The 24,295-nt window shown below is 42.3% G+C and overlaps 1 protein-coding gene and 3 non-coding genes across 4 annotated transcripts in view; 1 reads left to right on the top strand and 3 right to left on the bottom strand.

Annotated features, from left to right (window-relative positions):
• atrnl1a (attractin-like 1a) overlaps window positions 1-24,090 on the top strand; it is a 194,035-nt gene extending 169,945 nt beyond the window's left edge. The window contains exons 29-30 of the mRNA XM_030772321.1: window positions 13,094-13,198; window positions 23,966-24,090. Coding sequence (XP_030628181.1) covers window positions 13,094-13,198; window positions 23,966-24,090 — 230 coding nt within the window. The remainder of the gene's footprint in view (window positions 1-13,093; window positions 13,199-23,965) is intronic.
• On the bottom strand, window positions 2,285-2,355 carry trnag-gcc (transfer RNA glycine (anticodon GCC)). Its single transcript has one exon. It is a non-coding gene; the product is annotated as a tRNA-Gly (tRNA).
• Window positions 2,748-2,818, bottom strand: trnag-gcc (transfer RNA glycine (anticodon GCC)). The gene has a single exon. It is a non-coding gene; the product is annotated as a tRNA-Gly (tRNA).
• trnag-gcc (transfer RNA glycine (anticodon GCC)) lies at window positions 13,785-13,855 on the bottom strand. The gene has a single exon. It is a non-coding gene; the product is annotated as a tRNA-Gly (tRNA).
• Window positions 24,091-24,295: the final 205 nt, after the last annotated feature.

The raw sequence follows: 24,295 nt of genomic DNA, 5'->3' as shown, positions 1-24,295 counted from the left end.
TATGGGCAGAACCACGATGGGAAGAAGAATCAGGTTTATTAAACACATTTTTGTGAGTGAGAGCAAACTCATCCGCCAGAGTGGCTGCCTGCTGTAGTGTAGTTACTTTCTGTTCATTTAAATAAACCACAGTACGCTCAGGCACACAGTTTTTAAATTCCTCTAACAATACCAGCTCACGCAATGAGGCCAGGTCTTCAGCCTTACATGCTGTACACCACCTGTCGAAGAGGATCCCTTTCTCTCTAGCAAAGTCAACATAAGTCTGGCTTGAACTTTTCCTAAGACCTCGGAAACGTTGTCTGTATGCCTCTGGCACTAGCTCATACACTCGCAAAATAGCACTTTTTACTCTCTCATAGACAAGACTGTCCTCAATAGAGAGAGAAGAACAAGCCTCCTGAGCCTTACCAACCAGCTTACATTGCAAAAGTATTGCCCAAACATCTTTAGGCCAATGCAGAGCAGCAGCGATGCGCTCAAACGCGCCAAAATAGGACTCAACCTCAGATTCTCGAAAAACCGGGACCAAAGAAATATTTTTACTCACATCAAATGTAGCAGCGGGATCTGATGACAACCGCTCGCCCACATTAGAAATCATCGCCGAAGTAGGCTTAAAGTCTGCTTCACCCCTCTGCAACTCTAACTGACGCATTCTAATAGCTGTGTCCGCCTCCAATTTCTTTATCTTTAACTCCCTCCGGAGCTGAAATTCGCGCTCTTCTCTACGAGCCAGCAGCTTTTCCTGCGCCTCCAACTGAAGACGAGCTAGACGCACTTTTAACCGGGCATCTAGCCTAGAGCCAGAAGACGAGCCCACAGAGAGAGGATCAAACCGCGGCAAGGTGAAAGGCTTTCCTTCCACCTCGCTCTTCTCTAAACCGGGAGTAAGAGTAACCGGCTGCGACTCTGTCGCTTGTCCTTCCTGAAATTCAAAGGAGGTTTCACCCGAGGGTTCCGCCATACTAATACGGCCCTCGCCTGTGGACACTGCTGCCATAGCCCCAGCCACCGAATCGTCATGTGAAGTGATGATACGTTTTTCCATTAACCCATTTAAAACAACAGCTTTCAGTTCCTTCTTAACAAGGGAAGTCGAGAAAGGAATACCATAGTGCTCGGCGATTATACATAAGTCAATTTTCCGACAATCATCAAGCTGACTCAGAGTAGGATTAAGCACAAACTCCTCCAAATTAAATGCTGCCATACTCACCACGAAACGAAACCGAATGCGTAGATCAAAGTTAATAAAACTAACGCCAAGCTAAGCTAAAAACAAGTAGCCTAGCTAGAACACCTCATCGATATGGATGACTTTAACTCACTTTCACTTTACTTCCACGCAATTACACTATTGTCAGATGTCACACACACAACACACAAATACCAAGCCAAGCCTTACCAGAAAAACTGCCCCCAGATCCTGCCTAACCCAAACTATACCTACCTATCTTCTGGAGCGTGCCGGGCTCGAGGCAACTTGAAAGGCTTAACATCAGCGGCCGAAGCCCTGAAACGCCTACCCCCGCCGGAGAACTTGATCCCCGCCCAGGATTTACCCCGAAAATAAGAAAGGCAAAATAATAAACGAGTGCCCGAAGGAGAGGCTGGTACAACCTAGCTGGACACTCACCTACCTAATCCGAGGGAGCTGTTTCAATGCCTAACGAAGGCTAATCAATAGATAAAATATTAACAGTAACAAAAACACTAATTCAAAAAATCCGCTCACCAATCACGTTCAGTATCCCGGACGAGCCCCCAAATATGTTACGTCCCCGCGAGTAAAATCTAGGGACTGGGGGAGGTAACATAATAAAAAACTCAAAAAGAAAACAGGGATATGTGGATTGTTAATTTATTAAGCCAAGAAAAGAGAAGAAAGGGGTTACAACAAAACCAAAAGTAATATTCAAAACTACTTAATCACGTCATCCGAATTAAACACACAGCGTAACTGCTGTAACCAGCCAATATACACACAGGGATGAAACACACAGCGATATATCCCTGTTACAAGACACACGCGCACACACGCGCACGCGCACACACAGCATTAATCCTGCCGTCTGGCCCACTGGCCCCGTCTATCGGTCTTCCCAGGACTTTTAAAACAGCCGGTTCCGGTGAACAATTAAGCACCCGCGCTGTTAACCATTCATGGCGACAATGAGGACAGGGTAGGGCGGTGCCTGGAGAGAGACATGGAGAGAGAAAAAAAACACACCCCAACAGTAACACATACGTAAGTAAGTGGAACTTGGAGGGAAAGGAGGAATGCATTGGCCGGGAATCGAACCCGGGCCTCCCGCGTGGCAGGCGAGAATTCTACCACTGAACCACCAATGCACAGATGTGAAAACATTTGTCAATCAACTACTCCAAGTATGTGTACACATAGGGACACACACATGCATAAATACACAAAGGCATAGACGCACACACACATGCATAAACACGCGCGCGCGCGCACACACACACACACACATTTGTTTCTCTCTCTCCCTCTGTCGCTCTCTCTCACTCTTTAATAATACACTCATAGTTTGGGATTGTTTCTGAACAGATCATTTACTCTTTTAAAAAGCAGTAGAACACTTGCTTTACGCATTTGCTGTCTACAAATCTCTTTGCTTTCTGTATTAAAGACCACCATCGTCTGAGGCGGTGACACACAGGATGTGGTTTGAGAAGTTTACCGTGGTCATGAAGTCTGTGAGTAGTGCTCACAAAAGACCAACTGCATTGGCCGGGAATCGAACCCGGGCCTCCCGCGTGGCAGGCGAGAATTCTACCACTGAACCACCAATGCTCCACACATGCATGTTTTGCACTCTAAATAGTGTGTATCAGAGCAGTCGGTAGAACGTGTTGCATGTGTTTGTAATAGACGCTGTTGCTTCTTTGTTATTACCAATCTCTGCACTGTTTTGTCTCAAGAGTTGCCTCTCATAGTTAATCCAGGTTCTCTCTCTCTCTCTCCCTCTCTTTCTCTCTCTCGCTCTCTCTGATAGACGTGTTTGTTTTCAATTTCAGATGATCATAACATGGTGACTGTTTAGTTTGACACCTCCTGTTGGTTAAGTTGATTTTACACTGTTACGCTCTGTAAACTGCTGTTCTGCTGGATGACTGGAGAGGTTTTTGCCCCATGGCTGCACGGTTTCCTCTCCCCAGCTCAGAGAGGAAGCATATGTCAACATTAACACATCATTATTGCTGTCTTTCTGCCTGTGTTTGCCTCACAGGAAGACTGTTAACCCAACTGACGACATGAGCATCACATTTCTCCTCAACCCGCCTACACAGGGATTAACCATGTAAAACATCTCACTTTGCATTTGCTGTGTGTGTGTGTGTGTGTGTGTGTGTGCCCGTGCACTTGCATGTGTGCATTGCATGTTATCACTGTCTCTGCAGACTGTTTGTTGTTAGGCTCACACTCAATACACCATGGGCTTTCATTCTTTTGTGGATAAATTGATCAGCTTGGAGATTGGGCGGTGAAATTATTCATTCGCTCGCGTGAATTTTGTTTGTTTTTAGAGTAACTGTATGAGAACGAAGAGGTGGGGTGTTATGTCAGTGGGGTGTTCACCTTCTTCTATGACCCAGGACAACTTTTGTTTGCATGGTACAGAAACACTGTCTGGCCCATGATACTTTGGGAATGTTGAGTGAGGACCCACTGCTGCCCAACACACTGTACGTTACTGCTAAGAGAGTGAGAATAGATCAACCCCCCCCCCCCCCCCCCCCATCTACAGAGTCAGCACATGAACGTTTATCACTGAACTCAGTAGGTATTCCAATTTATCGCACCCATCATTCACACCTCTGACTTGTACTTAAGTCTAATGTGTGTGTTTTTACAGCCTCTCACTGAGAGTGTAAGAGTGCTTCAGAAGGCACTGCATCTCTCCTATTACTCAGAGTTGAAGCATATGAATGCTCACTGCTGTAATGTTAGATTGATGGCAGATCATGGCATTTGAAGGAAACACATTTAAAACTCAAGAAGTGGCCCCTTTTCCCTTAAGATCACTGGGAATAGCTGTGCAGCACCACTCGGGAAAAGCTGAGTCATAAGAGTGAGAAGTGATGTGAGTGAAAAGGTTTGCGTGTGTGTGTGTGTGTGTGCGTGTGTATGTGTGTGTGTGTGTGTATGGACATGCGTGTGCGTGTGTATGCGTGTGCGTGTGTGTGTCTGTGTGAGCGTGTGTTAGTGCATGCGGGTGTGTGTGCATGTGCATGCGTGCGTGTGTGTGTTTGTGTGTGGGTGTGTATGTCTGTGTGTGTGTGTGTGTGTGTGTGTGTGTAGAGTGCTTTGCTTTTAATCACACCAGTGGAGGTTGATATTTGTCCTCTAAAACATTTATTTGTCCATTTGTTCATTCCAGTTCACTCTCCATGCATTCTGGTGTTATTTATGCTCTTTTAAGAGGAAAACACACAGTGGTTAAAACTACAAATTATCGGCCCTCCTGTTCCCTGTCAAAAGAGCCCTGCTTCCTACAGCGAACATTATGCTCATCTCACAGAAAGGAGCATGTTCAACAATTCAACGCATCACTTCTCCTCATCGCAGCTCAACACGAAGGGTCTCAAAACAGAGCACTTTTCTTTTTGAAAAGATGGACAGATGGCAGTCAGACAAGCTTGTGCAGGACAGAATTAGAATGGGGGAGATGAGGGTGTGATTTCCCCAAAAAAGCAAACAAAAGAGCACTTTCTTAAAGGAGCAGTAATTCTTCTCTTGCTTGAAACAAATATGCAATTATAATTTCAATGAACATTAGTTAGAAATGTGTTTTATAATGCCTTTTAATTTAAGCATGTTGTTTTTGGAGTATCTTTAACTCAAACACGTGATCATCATCAGACATTTTTAATGTGGACTCTTCATTCAGAGCGTGATTATTTAAGTATATCAAAGTAATATATATATCTTATATTTGTTCTGGCTAAACGTTTTGTGTCTTCTATGTTATGTAACACACTAGCATTTAAATTCTGTAAGGTGCATTTAAAAGTGTCACGCTCGGAGCTGTTTTGGAGCTGTTTGACTCCACTTTTCACACTATAATGGATCCAGTTGTTTAAGACGTTGAATAATAATGAGGATCCTTTGCCTTCACACACATGCTCTGAGGCAGTAAGCCAAAAATATAAAACTTTTAAAAATAAACACTGAAATATTCATTGTTTCCTTTTATAGCACCAGTTTCCCCAAACAGTTGAATACTGAACATGACATTTTCACAACTCTCTCCTTCATGCTATCGCTGCTATCCTGAGTGATGACATTTACTGTGAGTGCTGAAGTTAGCTAATAGTTCATTTCAAAATTTTGGCATGAATAACTCCAGCTTCAGTCTGTTTTATTGAACTCCGAATGAAGAGAGACTCTATCTCTTTCTTTCTCTCTCTCTCTCTCTCTCTCTCTCTCTCTCTCTCCTCTCTGTCCCTGTCCAGTAGTGCTCTCACTCTGTTATATTTGTTCTCATATCTGTCGAGCCGGTGTCTAGTTTTTTGTCTGGTTATGGAGTCTTCCCCATTCTGGGCCCTTCTCTCTCACTCCCTCTCTCTCTCTCTCTCTCTCTCTCTCTCTCCCTTTCTCTAACACACACACAAAGACACACACACACACACACACACACACACATACACACTGTCTTGCTATCTCTCTTTTTTCTTCTGATTTATCCCCCAGCTGCTACTTAATCTGATTAATAAGAACATTGTGGCTACTCTTCCCACACGCTCAGCATTACTTTAACGCCCCAAATTAATCTGTCACAGGACTCCATCACTCCCCCGTTAATGTCCTTCATCTTGAGGGTGTCAGTTTAATAAAATACCTATTAACAAGGATTAAAATTAAATGTACAAATATGTGTGGCCTGCCTAGCATGTTTCGATAGATGACCCACTGGAGTTGGACCAGCATGGCATTAAGGAGGGCTTTTAAGCAAATTAATCCCTCTGCAGTCAAGAAACCAGGTTGTTCCCTTGCCTCAGAGTTCAGTTACAGGTGGAGCATAATGCATAAACAGGAGAGGGTTTGGGAACTACTGAAACCAGGCACATAAAGCAAATCTTCTGGATATCATTTTTTTTTTTTGTAAGCCAGTAAGTTGCTGCCATTATATGATTCTGTATTTTTCTTTGTAGTCATAGAGACAGAAAGAGTGGAGGTGGGTGAAAGGAAGAGTGGTTGTGTGTGTGTGTGTGTGTGTGTGTGTGTGTGTGTATGTGTGTGTGTGTGTGCGCGCGCAACTGTTTTGGGGTATCTGGTCCTGCTGTAATTACCTGCAGTTCTGTTATGAAAGGAAATGAGAATTACTGAAGTCATTAACCACTCATATCCTAAGGGAAATGTCCTCGGTGAATGTTTTTGTGTTTGCGTTTTTGTTGGTGGGTGTGGGTGTGTGCGTGCGTGTTTACGTGTTTGTTTGTTGGATACATTGTTTTGCTCTGGATGGATTGTATAAAGGAGAAACAGAGCTCTGTGCAAATATCACAGACCAACAACGCTACCTGACCTCCGCAAACAGCCTGGGAAAAGGTCACACACACACACACACACACACACACACACACATACACACACACACACACATAATGTTAAAATCATCCAGTCGCATTGCTTAGTAATTAGGCTTTGTCGATTCAAGGTTTATTTCAGGGCAATGACACAAGATTTTAAGATCCAGTCAATCTGAGCAAACGGTAAAATCCCCTGATCCTGTGTGTGCTCTGGCACAACCACTTTAACCAAAGATTGATTGCAGTGGTAAAATTGACCACGCTCCGCAGGCAGCCTGGTTTCATACCAGTGCCAAGTTGAATTCAGTTGTTGAGATGTTTTCCACAAACTGAATCTATGACTTTGTCTATATAGGTCTGAGTCTGAGTTTGTTCAGACCATAGACCATGATGCTTTTCACATGGTGTATACATATGACTTCCCACACACATCTCTCACTGTGTCTACACAGTCTATACATACACATCTCTCACTGTGTCTACACAGTCTATACATACACATCTCTCACTGTGTCTACACAGTCTGTACACACACATCTCTCACTGTGTCTACCCAGTCTATACATACACATCTCTCACTGTGTCTACCCAGTCTATACAGACACATCTCTCACTGTGTCTACGCAGTCTATACACACACATCTCTCACTGTGTCTACACAGTCTATACACACACATCTCTCACTGTGTCTACACAGTCTATACACACACATCTCTCACTGTGTCTACACAGTCTATACACACACATCTCTCACTGTGTCTACACAGTCTATACATACACATCTCTCACTGTGTCTACCCAGTCTATACAGACACATCTCTCACTGTGTCTACACAGTCTATACAGACACATCTCTCACTGTGTCTACACAGTCTATACATACACATCTCTCACTGTGTCTACACAGTCTATACAGACACATCTCTCACTGTGTCTACCCAGTCTATACAGACACATCTCTCACTGTGTCTACACAGTCTATACATACACATCTCTCACTGTGTCTACACAGTCTATACACACACATCTCTCACTGTGTCTACACAGTCTATACATACACATCTCTCACTGTGTCTACACAGTCTATACATACACATCTCTCACTGTGTCTACATAATCTACACATCTCTCTCTCTCTCTCTCTGTGTTTAAACAGTCTACACTTACACATTCCTCATTTGATCTCATTCATTGCATAGATAATGGCACTATATGCTTTGTTCTAGAAGCACTCCAGCAGTCCAGAGAAAGAGAACTTATCAGGAAAATGTGACTCAAAATGCCTATACACTCTCAGACGTACATCCACAAATACAGTTTAAAAACACAGAACATTCTTTTATTTCACAGAAGCAGTTACAATGCTCTAAATAGTCAGAAGTCGCAACAAAACAATGATGGTATGTCTAAAAAATACCTTCTTCTAAAACTGAAAACCTAATGTGAGAAGAGAAAAATAAAACAAAGCACAAAAATGATCACTTTCTAATTTAAACTGGCCAGGTGATTGTCTTTGTGTGGATTTGGCTTTGAAGCTCTTCATTTGAATGGTTAAGTGATTAAATGGACCGGTTTCCTTCCAGCTGATGAATTCATCAGCTCTTCTCGCTTCGAATCACAACACAAACATGGGAGGTACAGCCTGTAATTAGACTCTACGCTTCTGCACTTAAACCTATTAACAGACACACACAGTCACACACACACACACAGAGAGAGAGAGAGACAGACACAGAGACAGAGACAGACACAGAGAGAGAGAGGGCAGACAGGAAAGAGAGACAGGGGGAGAGGCATATGGAAAAGGCATAGAAACAGACAGAGAAGAGAATGTATAGAGGCTTGTCAGCACTACTGCTCTGGATGCTTATTAGTTCTGCTTTGAGAGCATGTGAAGCCTGCAGTCTCCTGTGAGCCCTGAGAGAAAGAGAGAGTATCTGAGGCGTGCTGGTCATTTCAGCACGCTATTTTGCAGTTGCTCCTTTTGAAATGGTTCATTATTTTGATATGTGCAGTTGATTAAAAAGTCTTTCCCAGATTCTCATTATTTTCCTTTGTCTTTGTCCTTTTTTCCAACTTATACTATTCACACACACACACACACACACACACACACACACACACACACACACACACAAAATGAGCCCATTCTTTTTCTCCCCCTCCCTGGTATTTCCTACATAGTATATAGTGCTAAAGATGATACATAAAAAGACCATTTTAAAAATAGCATCAGTCTTTTTTCAGCCGGACCCAAGAGAAATATTCAGATCTGGACAGAGATCCATGTTCAGAGAGAGATGTGGTGTGGGGCTAGAGATGACACTTGACCTGCAGTTTGGATAGGAGCAGAACCCAGAGCAGAGAAGAGTTCACTCACCATGGAAAGTCTCTTTCTCATTATTCTGGATCAGAATCTGGAGACCGTTTAGTTTCATATCCTGCGAGTACATCGATTGGACAGAGCAGGGGTCAAATGTCTGCCCAACGACCGCAGAACAACAACTAACATCTGTCTCTCTCTGTGAGCCCAGGACAGGGCAGGAGACAACACAGTCTACCCTCTGACCCCTGTGGTCACCCAGCTCCACTCCTGTGGACAGTATCAGAGCACCACATGGGCACTGGGTCTATGAACTACTCAGTAACCCTATACAATGCCATTTGACCTGAGTTACACTCTTTAATGGCCTCAGGAAGGAGGTCGATACTGCACGGATCCAGGCTCTGTGCTTGCGGTGTCGAACGTGTTGTATAGAGTTTATATGTGAATGAGGAATATATAGTGCGGTCTCCATGCGTGATGTGGAGTGTGGGGTGTAGCTGTAGTGTCCAATGCATATTGAGGTGAGCGCGTTGTGTAATGTTCTTGCATAAGGTGTATATCAGCACCGTTACACAGTGGACAGTGAATTGTGATGATTTTAAGACACTGGGAACGTCCTGTGATGCCAAAAAAAATAAAAAAAGGTGATATTTGGCACAAGCACTGATTGAGCCTCACTGGTTTTCTTGGAACATGGAAAAATGGTCCACGTCCCGCCGTAAAATGATTTCTGGTGACTCATAGTGTAAATGAAAGAAAGCTGCTACTGAGTGGCTTTAAATGGTGTTATAGAACTTTTCTGTGCATGCTTGTCTGACTTCACCAAATTGTCTCTCACGTGTAGTTTGTTGCTTTGGCTGTAATCATCAACTCAGCAGTCACCGTGGACCTAGTTTAGTATGTTGTTCTTCTCACTCAACTCTACGTGTCGTATGCGATTCCAAATCCACAACTGCTACTTGCACATCTGTTTTCAGAGTTAGACAACTGGGTACAGCTGACTTTAAACAGTATCTAATGTATGCAGTACAGATGAACCAAAAGATATCCACTCTGGCTAAGCACAAGCTGTAATATGGATTCTAATCTATACTCGTTCTTGTTCAGAATCCCTGTTCTCTCAGTCTGTGCATATTTATTACTGTGTCACTTTTGTCCTTCATCTTTTAGATGACAGCCTGACGAGTTTTGTTCCTTTCTTTTGACCATAAGTGTGTGACCAGGACACTGAATCAAACAGTACAGAACAGTACAGTGTGTGTGTGTGTGTGTGTGTGTGTGTGTGTGTGTGTGTGTGTGTGTGTGTGTGTGGGTCTGTGTGAGTGTATTTGTACTTTAGTAGAGCTGTAGCATTTATCATCTTTGACAAGACTGAATTGTGTTTAAGAAGGGAATTGTTTCAGGTGACGAGTTGACAGCAAGAGCACTTTTAATGGGAAAGTGTTTGATGTCTATGCAAATTCACTGGACCTGCACATGCTTCAGACTTGCCTTTTAAAATCAATGGAGCAATATTGAGGGATCAAAGGGCAGCTTCGCTGAGGTCAACCATGACTGAAATGCTTTTTTTTTTTAGGTATTTGAATGATCAGCTTTTCCAGCATGCTGACATTACTCCCTTCTCCTGAATTTCATTCCTTACTGAAGTTCTAAATTAAAGCAATGGTTGTCTGGGTCAAAGCAATGGTAAAGAAACTACTGTGATGAATCATTATTGCAACACTTTGACTTATCAAGTCAAGAGAGTAAAAATAAATAAATAGCAACTGTAATATGGTCAATCAAATATGTATTTTCTAAAAGAAAAAAGAAAAAAAAACCCTGTTGATGTAATTCCTTCTGGATTGGAGCAGCTGAATGTAAATGGAAACAAATGAATGTTGTGTGAATGGAAAAAGTAAATGAGTCAATGCAAACACAGTTCTAGCTTTTTGTTCCCCATGTGTAGGTTCAGGCTGCTCTTTGCTGATGTATGGCTTGATCCCAGTGACTAATGATGTTCAGGGGCAATTTCAGTGAGACAAAGGGGAGGGAAATGACCAGAGTAGGGGGTCTATGGATGTAAATCTCCTACCACCAGCAGCATGGCTGTCTGTGTCCGAATGTGATTGAAATGGATGTGGTGTCCTTGCTGTTGTGGGTCTTAGACGGCAGCTTCTGACCCCCCTCCTCTCCACTCCCCTGCGTATGCTGCCACCATGCCATCCATCTCCATTTGCCAAACTTCGAGTGCCACCCCAGAATCTGCCAGTCAAAGACAATGACCTGACGTGAACTCTTACTCTGAAGGCCTGTGGGATTGAGGAGGAAGATGGAGGTGGATGGAGAATAGAGTTACACACTCTCTCTCATACAAACACTAGACACAGACACACACACAGACACACACACACACACACACACACACACACACACACACACACATTCTAATGGCCTGGTCTAACTCAAATGGATGTCCACTCCATTACTCTGCAGTGGCAGGTAATCTGTTACCTGTTCTATTTTGCTGTGTTTGTTAAGTTTGCCTGAAAGTTACATGATTTTGGTGGGCACAGCCAGTTCCCCTGTGCTGCAAAGGGAAAACTACTTTGCTGAAAACTGACACGTACACTTTGCTTTTACATACAAAGCTGGGGTCACAGCTATCGACTGGTGTGTTTTATATATGTTCAGTGTATTTTGATGCGCTAGTGCTTTGGTGTGTTTACTTATGTTTGGTGGAGTGGGTATCTACACTCACTGTCCACTTTATTAGAATCACCTACCCTGGACCTCCACTCACTGGCCACTTTATTAGTTATACCCACCTTATAGGTACACTATACAGGTACCTGCTGTTGGCTGGATATATTTCGTGTGGCAGACCATTCTCAGCACAGCAGTGACTCTGACATGGTAGGGGCATGCTAGTGAGTGTCGTGCTGGTATGAGTGTATTAGACACAGCGGTGTTGCTGGAGTTCTTACACATGTCAGTGTCATTGCCATGGTTAGAGTGGTCTCCCACCCAAAATGTCCTGCCAACAGCAGTCCTATGGTCAGAAACTGACCACTGATGAAGGGCTAGAGGATGACTAACAAAAATTGTGCTTTGCAGCAGATGGGCATTAGTCTCTAACTGTGCACCAAAAAGGTGTAGGTTTTTCCAACAGAGTGGTCAGTGAGTGTACAGCAACAAGCTTACAGTGTTGAGGCATTCAGCTTGAAGTTTAACTATGTGTGTGTCGGTATGTTGGTTCATGGAACAGTGGTTCCATGTGTGTGGAAAAAATATGTATTATGCAGAAGCAGTTAAGTGCAGTTAAGTTTTTGATTTGTTGTTTCTTGTTCAGGATCAAACTGAGATTGCTCTTAGTTTCCAACCAGTTATGAGGCAGAAAATAATATATACACACTCTGTTTTTGTCAGTGTGCCACCTCTTCCTTGGACTGTGTGTGTGTGTGTGTGTGTGTGAGAGAGAGAGAGAGAGAGAGAGAGAGAGAGAGAGAGAGGGAGAGAGAGTTAATATCACCTCTCCAAAAGGAAAATGCAATTGAAAAAATAAAGCGGTTTCATAAAAACCCAAAATATGGAATAAGATACATTTATTGGAAATGTCATCTGATGTAAATGAGATGATGGATTGCTTGTTTTCAGGTCAATTTTTTTTTTGCATCAGTGTTGTATACCCAAAGGTTTCAGATTACTCTTTCACCGGGCCATCGCCTGGTACTTCACTCAGTGTTCTATTGACACACAGGCGTCTTCTCCATCTAAAAAACGTCTGTAGGAATGACGATGTACTGTGAAGTGGAGAAGAATGGGAGACCATTTACTGTGTCTCCTCTACCATGTTTAAACAGAGAGGGCCATTAGAGGCGAGCAGACCTGAGGCGAATGGCTTGGCAGGGAGGCTTGGCGTCTCAGTGGAAAGTGCTGAAAAAGGGTGCCTTTCTCTTGGAATAGGCTTAAGTGCTCCATTTATGACAAGTTGCCTCTTTACCTGAAGATGTTAAGATTTCACTGAGCACTAGAGGACGTTGACCAGACCTTTTAAGGTCTATTTGATGTTGAAGTGCTGATTCTGTTGACTTGAGCCTTGAATCATTAAAGTCTGTAGATTTTCAGTCTTTGGATGTGTGAAGTCTGACCGTAGCCTTTCTATGATTCTCTCTCTCTCTCTCACTCTCTCTCTCTCTCTCTCTCTCTCTCTCTCTCTCTAGGTCATGTTAGGTGCTGTAGCAGTGGAGCCATGTGCAGGCTGTCGTGCAGCTGTGCAGACCTTCCTTGTGAGTCTGCCACGAGCCCTGTGTGGAGCGCCTCCTCCAGGCCAGTCAGGTAAAAACATCAGTGACACTCTTATGCTACCCACACTCATGGAGCAGAACTTGGGAGGGGGGGAAGCAAAGCAGCAGCAGACTAAAGACTGTTTTGACTCTCCTGATAATCCTTTGCTCTCAATTTAAAGATGTCTGCTTAGCCTTTGCCAGACCTCACTTGTCTGGGTCATCTATGTGTGTGCTATGAAAGCTGCCTAGTTATTCATGTTTATTTTGTGCTCTGTGCCTATAAGGTGAATGAGAGGTTCTCTGTGAAGACTAGCTACACCTCAGGGTTTGGATTGCTCTGTTCTCTAGAGGTTGCTGTGAAACTTTTGCGAGTGCATGAGTGCTATCATTGTTGTCAGTCTCTCTGTTCTTCCGTTTATACATACTTTCACTTTCTGTCTTCACTACTGTCTTTGTCTCTCTTATCTTTTTCTTCTTTCTATCATCCACTTCCTCTCTGTCATGTTGTCATTTGTTCTCTGTATGGATATATCTGTCCTACTCTTTTATTTTGTGTTTGTTAAATTGAGGCATAACACGATCTATAAATTATTTTTTTCTATTGTAGTGTACTGAATGAGAGGAAAAACATAGCATGCATTGGCCGGGAATCGAACCCGGGCCTCCCGCGTGGCAGGCGAGAATTCTACCACTGAACCACCAATGCGCAGCTGTTAGAGGGTGTTCCAGTTGGCAATATAAACATCATTATCGCTGTCATTATTTTTCTTTTGCGACAAAGATTTTAAGAGATCTTTTTCACGCATCCCCCTCTTGCTGTCATTGAGAGCGCTGTGTGAAAGAGTATGTTATTCATCTGACTGTCATTATCAATATTTTGTACGCATTAGCGTTCCTGCTCGCTCTCTCATAGGGAGATTTATACTTTTCTCTTTAATCGCTTTCCTCTCTCTCTCTCTCTCTTATCTCTCTCTCTGCTTAGCATTCAGTCTGTCTGGATTTGACAGCAGAAGGAATGACTTGTCTCGCCTCCACTGTGTGCAGATGGGTGCTTTGTGAGGCGTTCAAACTGAGGGTATCAGCCCTTGTGTTCACCTGCTCCCTCTCTTTCTCGCTTTCTCCCATCCTTTGCGTTCATTTTCTCTTATTATACCACTCCATCCTAAATGACCAAATCTATTCTCTGCCAGAGTGTCTCATTCTCTCCTATTGGCTCTCCACTTTGCCATCTGGGTTTGGGCATGCACTGATATTTCAGTCTTTCTGGAGTTTGTTCTGAAAAGGGCACAGGGAAATGGGTGAATCTGTTGAGGATGCTGGCCACTTCTGATTTTGATCACATATTTACATAGCTGGGTAGTGCAGTGATTTTGCTCGCTGTGTCTACAATTAAATGCATTTCAGCGCTGGACAATTCTTTGATTTTTACGTTGTGTTTGATGTCTGTTCTTCCACCTGTCTTTTCTGTTTTCATTATTGCTTCACTCTTTTTAAGACCCCCACTCCCCATTTCTCTCTCTCTCTCTCTCTCTCTCTCTCTCTCTCGCACTAGATCTCTCTTTTCACCCCTCCCTTTAGTGTCATTCAGCTCATCATGTTGGTGCAATAAATGCTGTGAAATATGAATAGGTGTAAAACTGACTGCAGCAGGAAAGCTGTAAAACACAGGAGACACAATGCACTCTGCTGAAAACAGCGTTATAACTTTCCTCACACAGAGAGAGAGAGAGAGAGAGAGAGAAAGAGAGAGGAGAAGTGAAACTAAACATTTGTCTTGAGTGTACGCAGTTAGAGGGTAACCCTACAGGGGAAAGCAAATGCTGACAGGAACCAAAGGTAAAGTAAATTTCCGTCGTATATCCTGCAAACCTGTTACCTCACACTCAACAAAACAACAGTTGTTGATAACAAGTTTTATCACAATCATATAGGTTGAATGTACATTTATTTGAGATTCCTGTGCAGTTTGGGTGCACTGTCTCAGAAGTCTTGATTCTTAAAATGACTTATTTCAAATCTCGTTACTCCTGAGCCTGGGTGCATGGCTGGAGAGAACAGTTTGCAGGCCTGTATGTTTTCACATGCGTTCAGTCTTGCATCGTCATACATTATGCAGAAGCTTTTTATACTGAAGTGTGTCAGATCTATGACTGAGTATATATGATGGGTGAATAGTCTGAGAAACCCACAGAAGAATATTCTCACACTACATCAACCTGTCTCTTAAACTGAACGTTGATGACCTTAACGCTGCTGAGGCAGATCTACACCTCTCTGGATTATGGGTAGTATGTATTTTAGATGAAGTCAAAATCCCTTGAAGACAGACACCCAGTTCACACACAGCTGAACCCAAACCCAATTAAACTGAATATACACTTAAACTCAGTCCTGAGCACTGACTGTCTGTAGAAAGAGAAAAGAGTGAGTTTAGCAGATGGAGGTCAGATGGAGAGCAATGCTGGGGAAGCAGTGGTTTGAAACTAGAGATGAGAACTGGACAGAGGCTTTGCTATATGAGCTTTGGCCTGTCAAACATGTCAGGAGCTTCAGAATGAGGTGTGTGTGTGTGTATGTATGTGTGTGTGTGTGTGTGTGTGTGTACCACTGGAAAATTTCTCTCTCACAGTTCACTCAGACACGCACAGACACACAGACACACAGACACACACGTAAACGCACACACACACACACACACACACACACACACACACACACACACACACACACACACACACACACACACACACACACACGCCATAGGTAAGAAAGATGTCTCTCGCATTCAAGCGCTCTTCCCAGGGCTTAAACGGCCACATTCCTGGGGCTGGAGAGGTGAAACAGGATAGGTTGTTCAGTACCTAACCAGATGGGGGCCAGCATATTGTGGAACAGTTGAATCTTTGAATTGAGTGACAGCTAGGAGAAGACCACACATTCAGCCATGTTACAATGGAACTCGATCCTTAGAATCACATTTCATGCTCAAACGCATTCAAACAAAGTCTGCAACTGTCGTTTCCACACACTCAGTTACCAGACGAGATTCTTTATGTCAGACGGTTTCTCAGTGGTTTCTCAATTCTAATGTTTAATGTTTACTACATTTGCTACTAACCATAGATAAGCAATAGCGCAGGTTAGCGGTTTAGCTAGCTGAGTGTTAAGCTGCTGTCGAAAAAGTCCTCTCCCCGTGCCATAACTCGTGACGACAACATGTTCATCCAAACCAGTCCACAGTGGACACTGTCATAGTGTAAAGTAACTTACCCAGCTTAGTTTTAATCTTTCAGGAGTCTTAACACTTCTTATATAGTGTAGTGGTCAGAGCATTGGATTCTTTTGATGTTATCATCCTTGTTTATGTAGCCTAAGCTCAGAGGCACAGATATCTTCGGAGCAATGTGAGTTAGGAGGAGATAATAGATCAGACAGAAGAGCTCGTGTGTGGACGCTGAGAGCTGGTGTTTGTGGGAGACTTTCATCTCTACACGACTGCAAGGCATGGAAAAAAAAAAAGAGAAGGGTGTGCAAGATGAACCAGAAAGGGCCAGAAGCACAAACAAAACACATTTAATATAAAGAGAGAGAGAGAGAGAGAGAGAGAGAGAGAGAGAGGGGGGAAATCTGACTCTTCCTTTCTCTCTAGAAAGGCCTCCAGGGTCAGGCGTGAACTTCTCCTCCTTTACACAATTTAGAGTGCACCATCGGGCAGAGCACTTTGAGTCTGTTTTCACAAATAGGGCAAGAGACAACAGCACTGACAGAGCTGTTTCACTGATACTACGTGGCCTCAGGGCAGTACAGGTTCGTGGTAATAGAGGCTGTTAAATTACAGATTTGTGCATAAAAGTCTGTATGTTGCATAGGCCAGGAGTCAATCCCACACTTCCTTTATGGCAGGCAAAATTTTTTACCAGTGAGCCAAAATTGTAAAACAGTGTCTCCTCCAGCTCTGGAGAAAAGAGCTGACAGAGGCTGCTACCCCCCCCCCTTCCCCCCCACGTGACGGAAACAAGAAGGAGAAGATCCTTTAAATGAGAAGAGAAAACCTCAGGCGTGTGACCCCCACCCCCTCCCCTCCCCCCAACTGGATACACAGATTAACTTCAAGAGGAACCCTTCGTGATGGTGGTTATATCGACCCCTTTTGCTTTCACACAAACTGTCCTGTGCTGTGACAGTCGGGAGTGCTTGTGTAATTTTGTAATTTTTGTGTGCTGTGGCAACTCACTACACACTTCAGCCATGCTGTCATTATGAAGAAGAAGCAACAGAGGCTCAATTATTTATTTATTTATCTATTCGTTTATAATGGCCTGAAAATTGTCAAATTGTTTCTGTAGTGAATTGAAAGCTAGGGCCACATTTTGCTATAAGGGCAGTAATTTGAACATGTCCAATATTAAATGTCTCTGGAGAGATGATTATCTTTTGTAAGGTATTCTAATGTGACATCACTATTAAAACTTTCTACACATTCTCTGTGTATTTTACAAATATGCTCTTTTTGTACATCAGATATATTGGTGCTGATCACACTTACCTATATGCTCACGTGTGTGTGTGTGTGTGTGTTTGTGTGTGTGTGTGTGTGTGTGTGTGTGTGTGTGTTTGTGCATGTACATGTGAGCGTGTGAGTGTGTGTGTCTGTAAGTGTGAATGTGCCTGTGTAACCCTCTTCACTTAAGAGCTCTAACAGAGCATCAAATTCAGAGTTCATCATCATTCTCACCCTTTTCATAAAAATCTCTCAATCTTTTTTTAGGCTTTTTAAGGATTCCAGAGAATCTCTTGCACTCTCTTTCTCTCTCTCTCTCTTTCTCTCTCTCTCTCTCTCTCTCTCTCTCTCTCTCTCTCTCTCTCTCTCTCTCTCACTCTCTCTATCCCTCTCTCATTCTCTCCCTTTTTCTCTTGCTCATATTTCTCGCATTCTTTTTGTCTAATGTTTCATTCATCCCCCGACTCCAGTGCTGTACTTATGCTATGAATGATTGTTAAGGAGCAAGAAAGCTGGTTTTCTAAAAGGAAAAAATTTCAGATCAGTGGGACTACATTTGTTTAAACTATCTGTTATTCAGTCTATTTAAGCAATGAGAGGAAATGTGAGTCTATGGAAACCATTAAAGCTTTGAGATTTCTGGGTATTGTCACTCAAACATTCTCACACAAGCACACTCGCGCACAGGGTCAGTTCCTGTACTCTAGAGAGGAACTTTGTCTTTGAGAAGATCCTCAGAAAGAATGGTATCAGCTGCACTATAATCAGCTGACATCCATTCATCGACCTTGTTCTTTAAGCAGTGCTGGTGAAGGAAAGCAGACAAGAGAAACGCTCTTGTTTTGGGGGTTTTGGAATGAATCCCATAATCAAAAAAGCGCTGATCCTTAACAAAACAGTTTGAGGGAAAGGTCATCCTCTTTCACATTCGGGCTCAGTATAGCGCCCACATCTTTGTAATGAAATCCGCAGTATCATTTTTTTCATATATATTTTTTTCTGTGGACCATTATTTACTATTGTGATATGTTGATGTTTTCTAAGTCCAGTAAGCGTATCAGTGTGTGACTTTTACTGACTGGCTGCAGGGAAAATAGCTTTACATTCCATCACAGGGACCAAGAATCAAAGAAACAGCCCATTTGACATTCGCCACATATTTTATTCAGAACTTTGACGCAGTCACTGCCATTAATGTCTTAGTAAATCAGCTTTGAGTACATTTTATGTCATTACAGCTAATTCATGTTTTTACTGAAAAATATAATAAAACTAAAAGTCTAAATGTAAAACACTGACAAATATGAGGCAACGGTTGTAATGAGCCCATATGTGAAAAAGGCTGAATTTCCTTTCCCTTTGAAGACTCCACAGACTGCTGATGCTGATGAACTAGGCAGTCAGTTCAGGGTCGTGTCAGTCCTTCAGCTCTGGACATGTGACATTACTCCCACTCTGTTAATGTTGCATAGTCAGCACTTTTTTTTTCCCTTTTTCCCTGTTTGGACTAAATAGAGAGGGATGACTTTAACTACCCAGGCTCCTTCACTGTGGTCAGTATATTGTCGGCATGTGGTCAACTGGGCATTATACTACCTCATGCAGTCCTGAACTACAGCTCTTGCTCTCTCTGTCTCTCTCTCTCTCTCTCTCTCTCTGAGTATGTGTGTGTATGTGTGTGAGGTTACAAAGTTGCTCTTAAGAACATGTCCTCTGATTGCCCCGTTCGTGTAAAACTTAAAAGCTCTCATATTTATGAGAGTAAGCCCACTGCCTCAGAGAAGCAGATAGAGAACATCTGTTAGTTTGGTAACGAGGCAATTCTCTGGCTTACAAAACCATAGCTATGAGCAAACATATCAACACACAACAAGGAGAACAAAATCAGGTTTTCCTTTCTCTGATTCACGTTTTGAGGAGGAGAGGTCTACCAGCAGGGAGCAGGACAGGAGTGGAGGATATGGTGAAAGAAGGAGGCAAAAAGGGACGTAGCTTAAAGTAGCATAGCTGAAGAAAGAGAGACATTGACTCCCTACATGGATCTTTGTTTCTTGGTCATTTTTTCCCCATTAGGGGCGGGGATCTCTGCTGAGCCAATACACTTAAAAGCATTTTACATTTTCTCAGGCCTGGAAAGGAAAATGAAGGACAAGGGAAAGGGCAATGTTATTATTCTTTTCCCCCTTCCTTAATTCTGTCTGTTTCCTCTTAATTTTCTGTCTATTCCTCTCTCTCTCTCTTTCTCTCTCTCTCTCTCTCTCTCTCTCTCTGCCTTTCTATTTCTGGCTTTTCTGCTCTAACCTGCAGGTACAAGTTCTGTGTGGCCACTGTTGTCTTGTGCCGATTCCTTTCTCAGACCTCTTATTGGCTTTAAATTACAAGTCTTCTCTCAGGGGTTGTTTTTATTCTATTTTGTTTCATTTTATTTTGTTGTGTTTGTTTTCCCTTCTTGTATTAAAAATCAATTGGTCAGTATGTTATGTAAAGAGCTTTCCACTAATTTTAGCATGTCTATGAAAAGGACACAGATATCTGCATTGCTGGTTCAAGGCTTCACAAAGGCACTACATGACTTATTTTTTTTTTCAGTACAGTTCTTAAGAGACACAATGTTGGGACTTTCAAGACTTGAATAATTGAAAGAATCTGGCAGTGAACTAAACGATCCATGTGCAAGCCACCCACCGTGTTATCATAATCTAAAGACCATTTGAGAGTGAGATTAATAAAGTGGTTTGGTCAGTAGCGTGCTAAACGGAATGTTTTTCTCTCATTTTTCCTTTCTTATCTCCTGTTTTCTTGTTGCACCTAGTGTTAGTCCATTGATATCAGTATCATTCTGGACATGAACCATTGGTAGTTAAAGTGAACTAGTTGTCCATCTATGAATCCTCATGCAGCTCAGTATGCAGTGTAGGATTACCATGAGAAACACTCACAGACACACACACACACACACAATGTTCTTTTTTTTCTGCAAGGGAAGGGTAACCTAAGAGGTAACCTTTCTTTGTACTCACAGGGCATAAAATGGTCAAATCCTTTGTATTTTATCAAGCAGATGTGAGCAGACACTTGCTCTCTGTATATGCCTTTCCAGAGAAAACAAACACGACCTTAACGTACCTCCAAAAGTTCAGCTTTGATCGATATGACTGGTAAGCGACTGACAGTGATTTGAGAAGAAATAATAGAAAGCCATGTTTATTGACCCTGAATGGAACACCTATGACTTAGACATTTCCATCCTCAAGTAATACTACTGAGTTCTTCATTTTCATTCACTTCAAAACTGTACACTACTTCCACAGCTAAACAAATAAAAAAAATTGTACGTTAATGAACCAAACAGAAAGAAAGTTTGAAAATGTGAAATCTTACAGTATGCGTTCTCTACAAATGATGTCAGCAAAGCCAAAGCTAGTGATCCAGTAACTGATAAAATCTCACTGGTTAATGGTCTTGTTCAGAAGTAATCCTTGCACCCAAGACTGAGCAAAAATTTCATACTGGAGTTATAGACATGAGTTAGGAAAAATGATCTCTTTATATTTTGTACATATTGACACTGCATGAGAAAACAAAGCATTCAAGATTTTTTTCCTGCTGTTACTGGAATGGTTTGAATGATGAAGACATCACAGTGGAGTGTGAGTCAAATCTACACTGGTCAGCAAAAAAACATGAAAGTGGAGACCTGAAGGTCAGCGAAATACTGTAATTAGTGGTAAAATGTGATATGGGGCAGTTTTCATAAGTTAGCATTGTCATGCAAATGAGGAAGGGTTTCAATTACATCACGTACGCCGGAAATAGATTCCCATTACTTTCAATCTGCATTTGCATTGTAAAGACAAGGAAAAGGTGAGCATGCTCTTTTCCCGAAGACATTTCCATGCACTCCCTCTTTCCATTTCAAAACTTCCACTGTTTTGTAATGCAAGTCAAGGTTAAAGGTGTCTGTCTTTGCATTTAAAAAATAAATAAGTAAAAAGATAAAACATGCAGATCAAATGGAATTGAGATCAATGTCTGTGGTCGGTCCGTTGCGGCTTAGGATAACAGTTAGGATCAGACGGGCTAAATATGGGAAACTGGCCCAGCATCCTCCTTTTATCTTCTTATGTTGAGTCTAGAGTCCAGAGAACACCTAACTGTAAAATATATCACCCCGCTGAAAGAGGATTTTTTTAATTAGTTTGGTGATCAAGAGTGTTTGGTGATGTGGTTAGGCAGATAATGTGTGATTGCACACACCCTCTACACACCATAGACTACCCTGACTAAACTATAACTACAGTCTTTTTTTTGCACTCTTTTAGATCTTGAAGACACATGCAAATTTGTGCTAGCTATCAGTTTGTACAGTGTGATACAAAAAAAACAGTGTTTGTTGATCCAGGTCACTTTGATTTGAAGAAGATATCAAAAAGAAGCACAACGACATTAAAAGAGTCAGAAAAGGAGAGAGTCTTGTCTGCTGTCTGTAACCTTGGCTGCGTGTACAGCCTGACTGGACTGATTGCTAGTGAAGAGCTCTCATCATTTACATGAGTGACCTTGACATCATACGGTAAAGCTTGTCAGTGGAGCTCTTTGCTCTGCATAGAGCCAGGTGGTGCAATGAAAACGCAACCCATCGGCCGAGACAGCTGGTAGCAAAGCACCTGCAGAGAAAGCAGAATGTGATATTGTGTTTGCTGTGTGTACCTTAACACATCGCGCGTGCTAAACCACAGCGGGTGGCAGGTTCACTTACACACCCGGGCAATTTTGGAAGATGAAAAGAGACAGTGGGTCATTAGATGTTGATTTGGAGTGATGCATGGGGAAGGTCAGGAGTCTGAAAAACACACTTTCCCATGGGGCAACTCTGTGTGTTTGTCAGTGTTAATGTCTCCACCAGCTCACCTGATGCAGTGTCACGCTAATGAGTGTAATGTACCGTTCACACAAAGCACTTTAGCATCACACTCAACCATGTCGTGATTCGATTGTTCCTGGCAATTAATTCATTTAAGACAGACATGTCTGGTCACCCTGAAGGTGTGATGTTTTCATAATATTTACCTTTAGAAAAAAAGAAGAAGAAACTCACCAACTTTACAAAGTATTGTTGGAGATTTTGATTAGTTCTGCAATATAAGAAAGATTTGGACATTCCAAAAGCTATATGATCTTAAAATAGAAATTCATAGTCCTGTGCTAGGAAAAATGACTTTAATTTAACAGACAATGGTTTAAATCTCAGACACCTGCTTTAAGGAGCATGGGTCCACATCTGTCTAGTGAGACAGTTTTAGCAAGACAGGCCAAGGTTAACCAAAAGGAGGAACAGGTTAAAATGTTCAAATCCCTGATGTAGGAAGCAATCTACACTTTTAGTCGGTACTGTAACCAGATGTACCACTCAACACTCATCCTAGTTCTAGTTTTTGGGGCACAAAGTGCAGAGGATGCTGGGAAAAAAATCATTGATGTGCCTTACCCCAGGATTCCTCTGTCTGGACAAAACACACATAATCGGCTTTATTTCTATGAGGAGCCAGAAACCACTAGGGCGTGACATGCACCAGGAACTAGGTCCAAATTACAGCAAGACTTGTTATTGTTGTCAGTGTTGTTTTTGTGGTTGCATCTTAAGTCAGATTTAGTTCTTTCCCTAATGAACATTGCTAAGCCTACAGCAAGCTGAAAATGTATCAGTAAAGTGTGTTGCACATATAGTTTTGGAAAATAGATAGAGGAACAAAAGAACTTTATTCCTTTATACTGAGTGAGGTTTACTGTGTGAAACCTCTTGGAACCTCTCTATCTAGAGAATGCAGTGATGTCATTCACCTTGACCAGCAGGTCTAAGCAGAATGTTACTTTCCTTCAGGAATTACATATCTATCTATCTATCTATCTATCTATCTATCTATCTATCTATCTATCTATCTATCTATCTATCTATCTATCCATCTATCTATCCATCTATCTATCTATCTATCTATCTATCTATCTATCTATCTATCTATCTATCTATCTATCTGTCTTTTTGTCTGTCTGCCTGTCTGTCTGTCTGTCTGTATCCAAAAACTCAGGCAGTGATCTATCTCTCTATAAATAATCTGTAATGCACAGACACAAAGGTTTGTTTCCTGAGTTTGACACTGGGTCAAGGTTAGTTTATAGCAGCATTTTTTATTTCACTTCACTGTGTTTAACCTGGCATTCCTCTGTTTTAGCTTTGAAGTTTACTTTGCTTCTTTATCTCTCCTCTCCCTCCTTTCTCCTTCTGTCTCTCTTCCACCCTGTGTTTACTCCCTGTAGGCATTGCCTTGGCAAGTGCCCTCATTGATACCACCCAGCAGAAACCTGGTGACTTCAAAGCCAAAGGTTCAAGCCTGAAGAACCGCAAACAGCACTACGTTCCACACCAGGGGACCTGCGTTTGAACCGCCGGGAGAATGCACCAGAACTGTGTCAGATTCTGTAATCAATCTGATTTTTTTTTTAACCTTTTCTCTCCCTTCTACCTTTCTCTAAAACTAAAAGAAAGTGTTGATGGACACAGTGGAAACGTATTTGCTAACACTGGATTAGGATATCAGTAGTCTAAGCTGGACTTCTTGAATGATATGCCTAACAGTGGAATGAACT

Source organism: Chanos chanos, chromosome 4 (assembly GCF_902362185.1).
Source record: "Chanos chanos chromosome 4, fChaCha1.1, whole genome shotgun sequence".
Classification (NCBI taxonomy): Eukaryota; Metazoa; Chordata; class Actinopteri; order Gonorynchiformes; family Chanidae; genus Chanos; species Chanos chanos.
The sequence above is the reverse complement of the archived record's forward strand: the minus strand, read 5'-3'. Positions and strand labels throughout refer to the sequence as shown.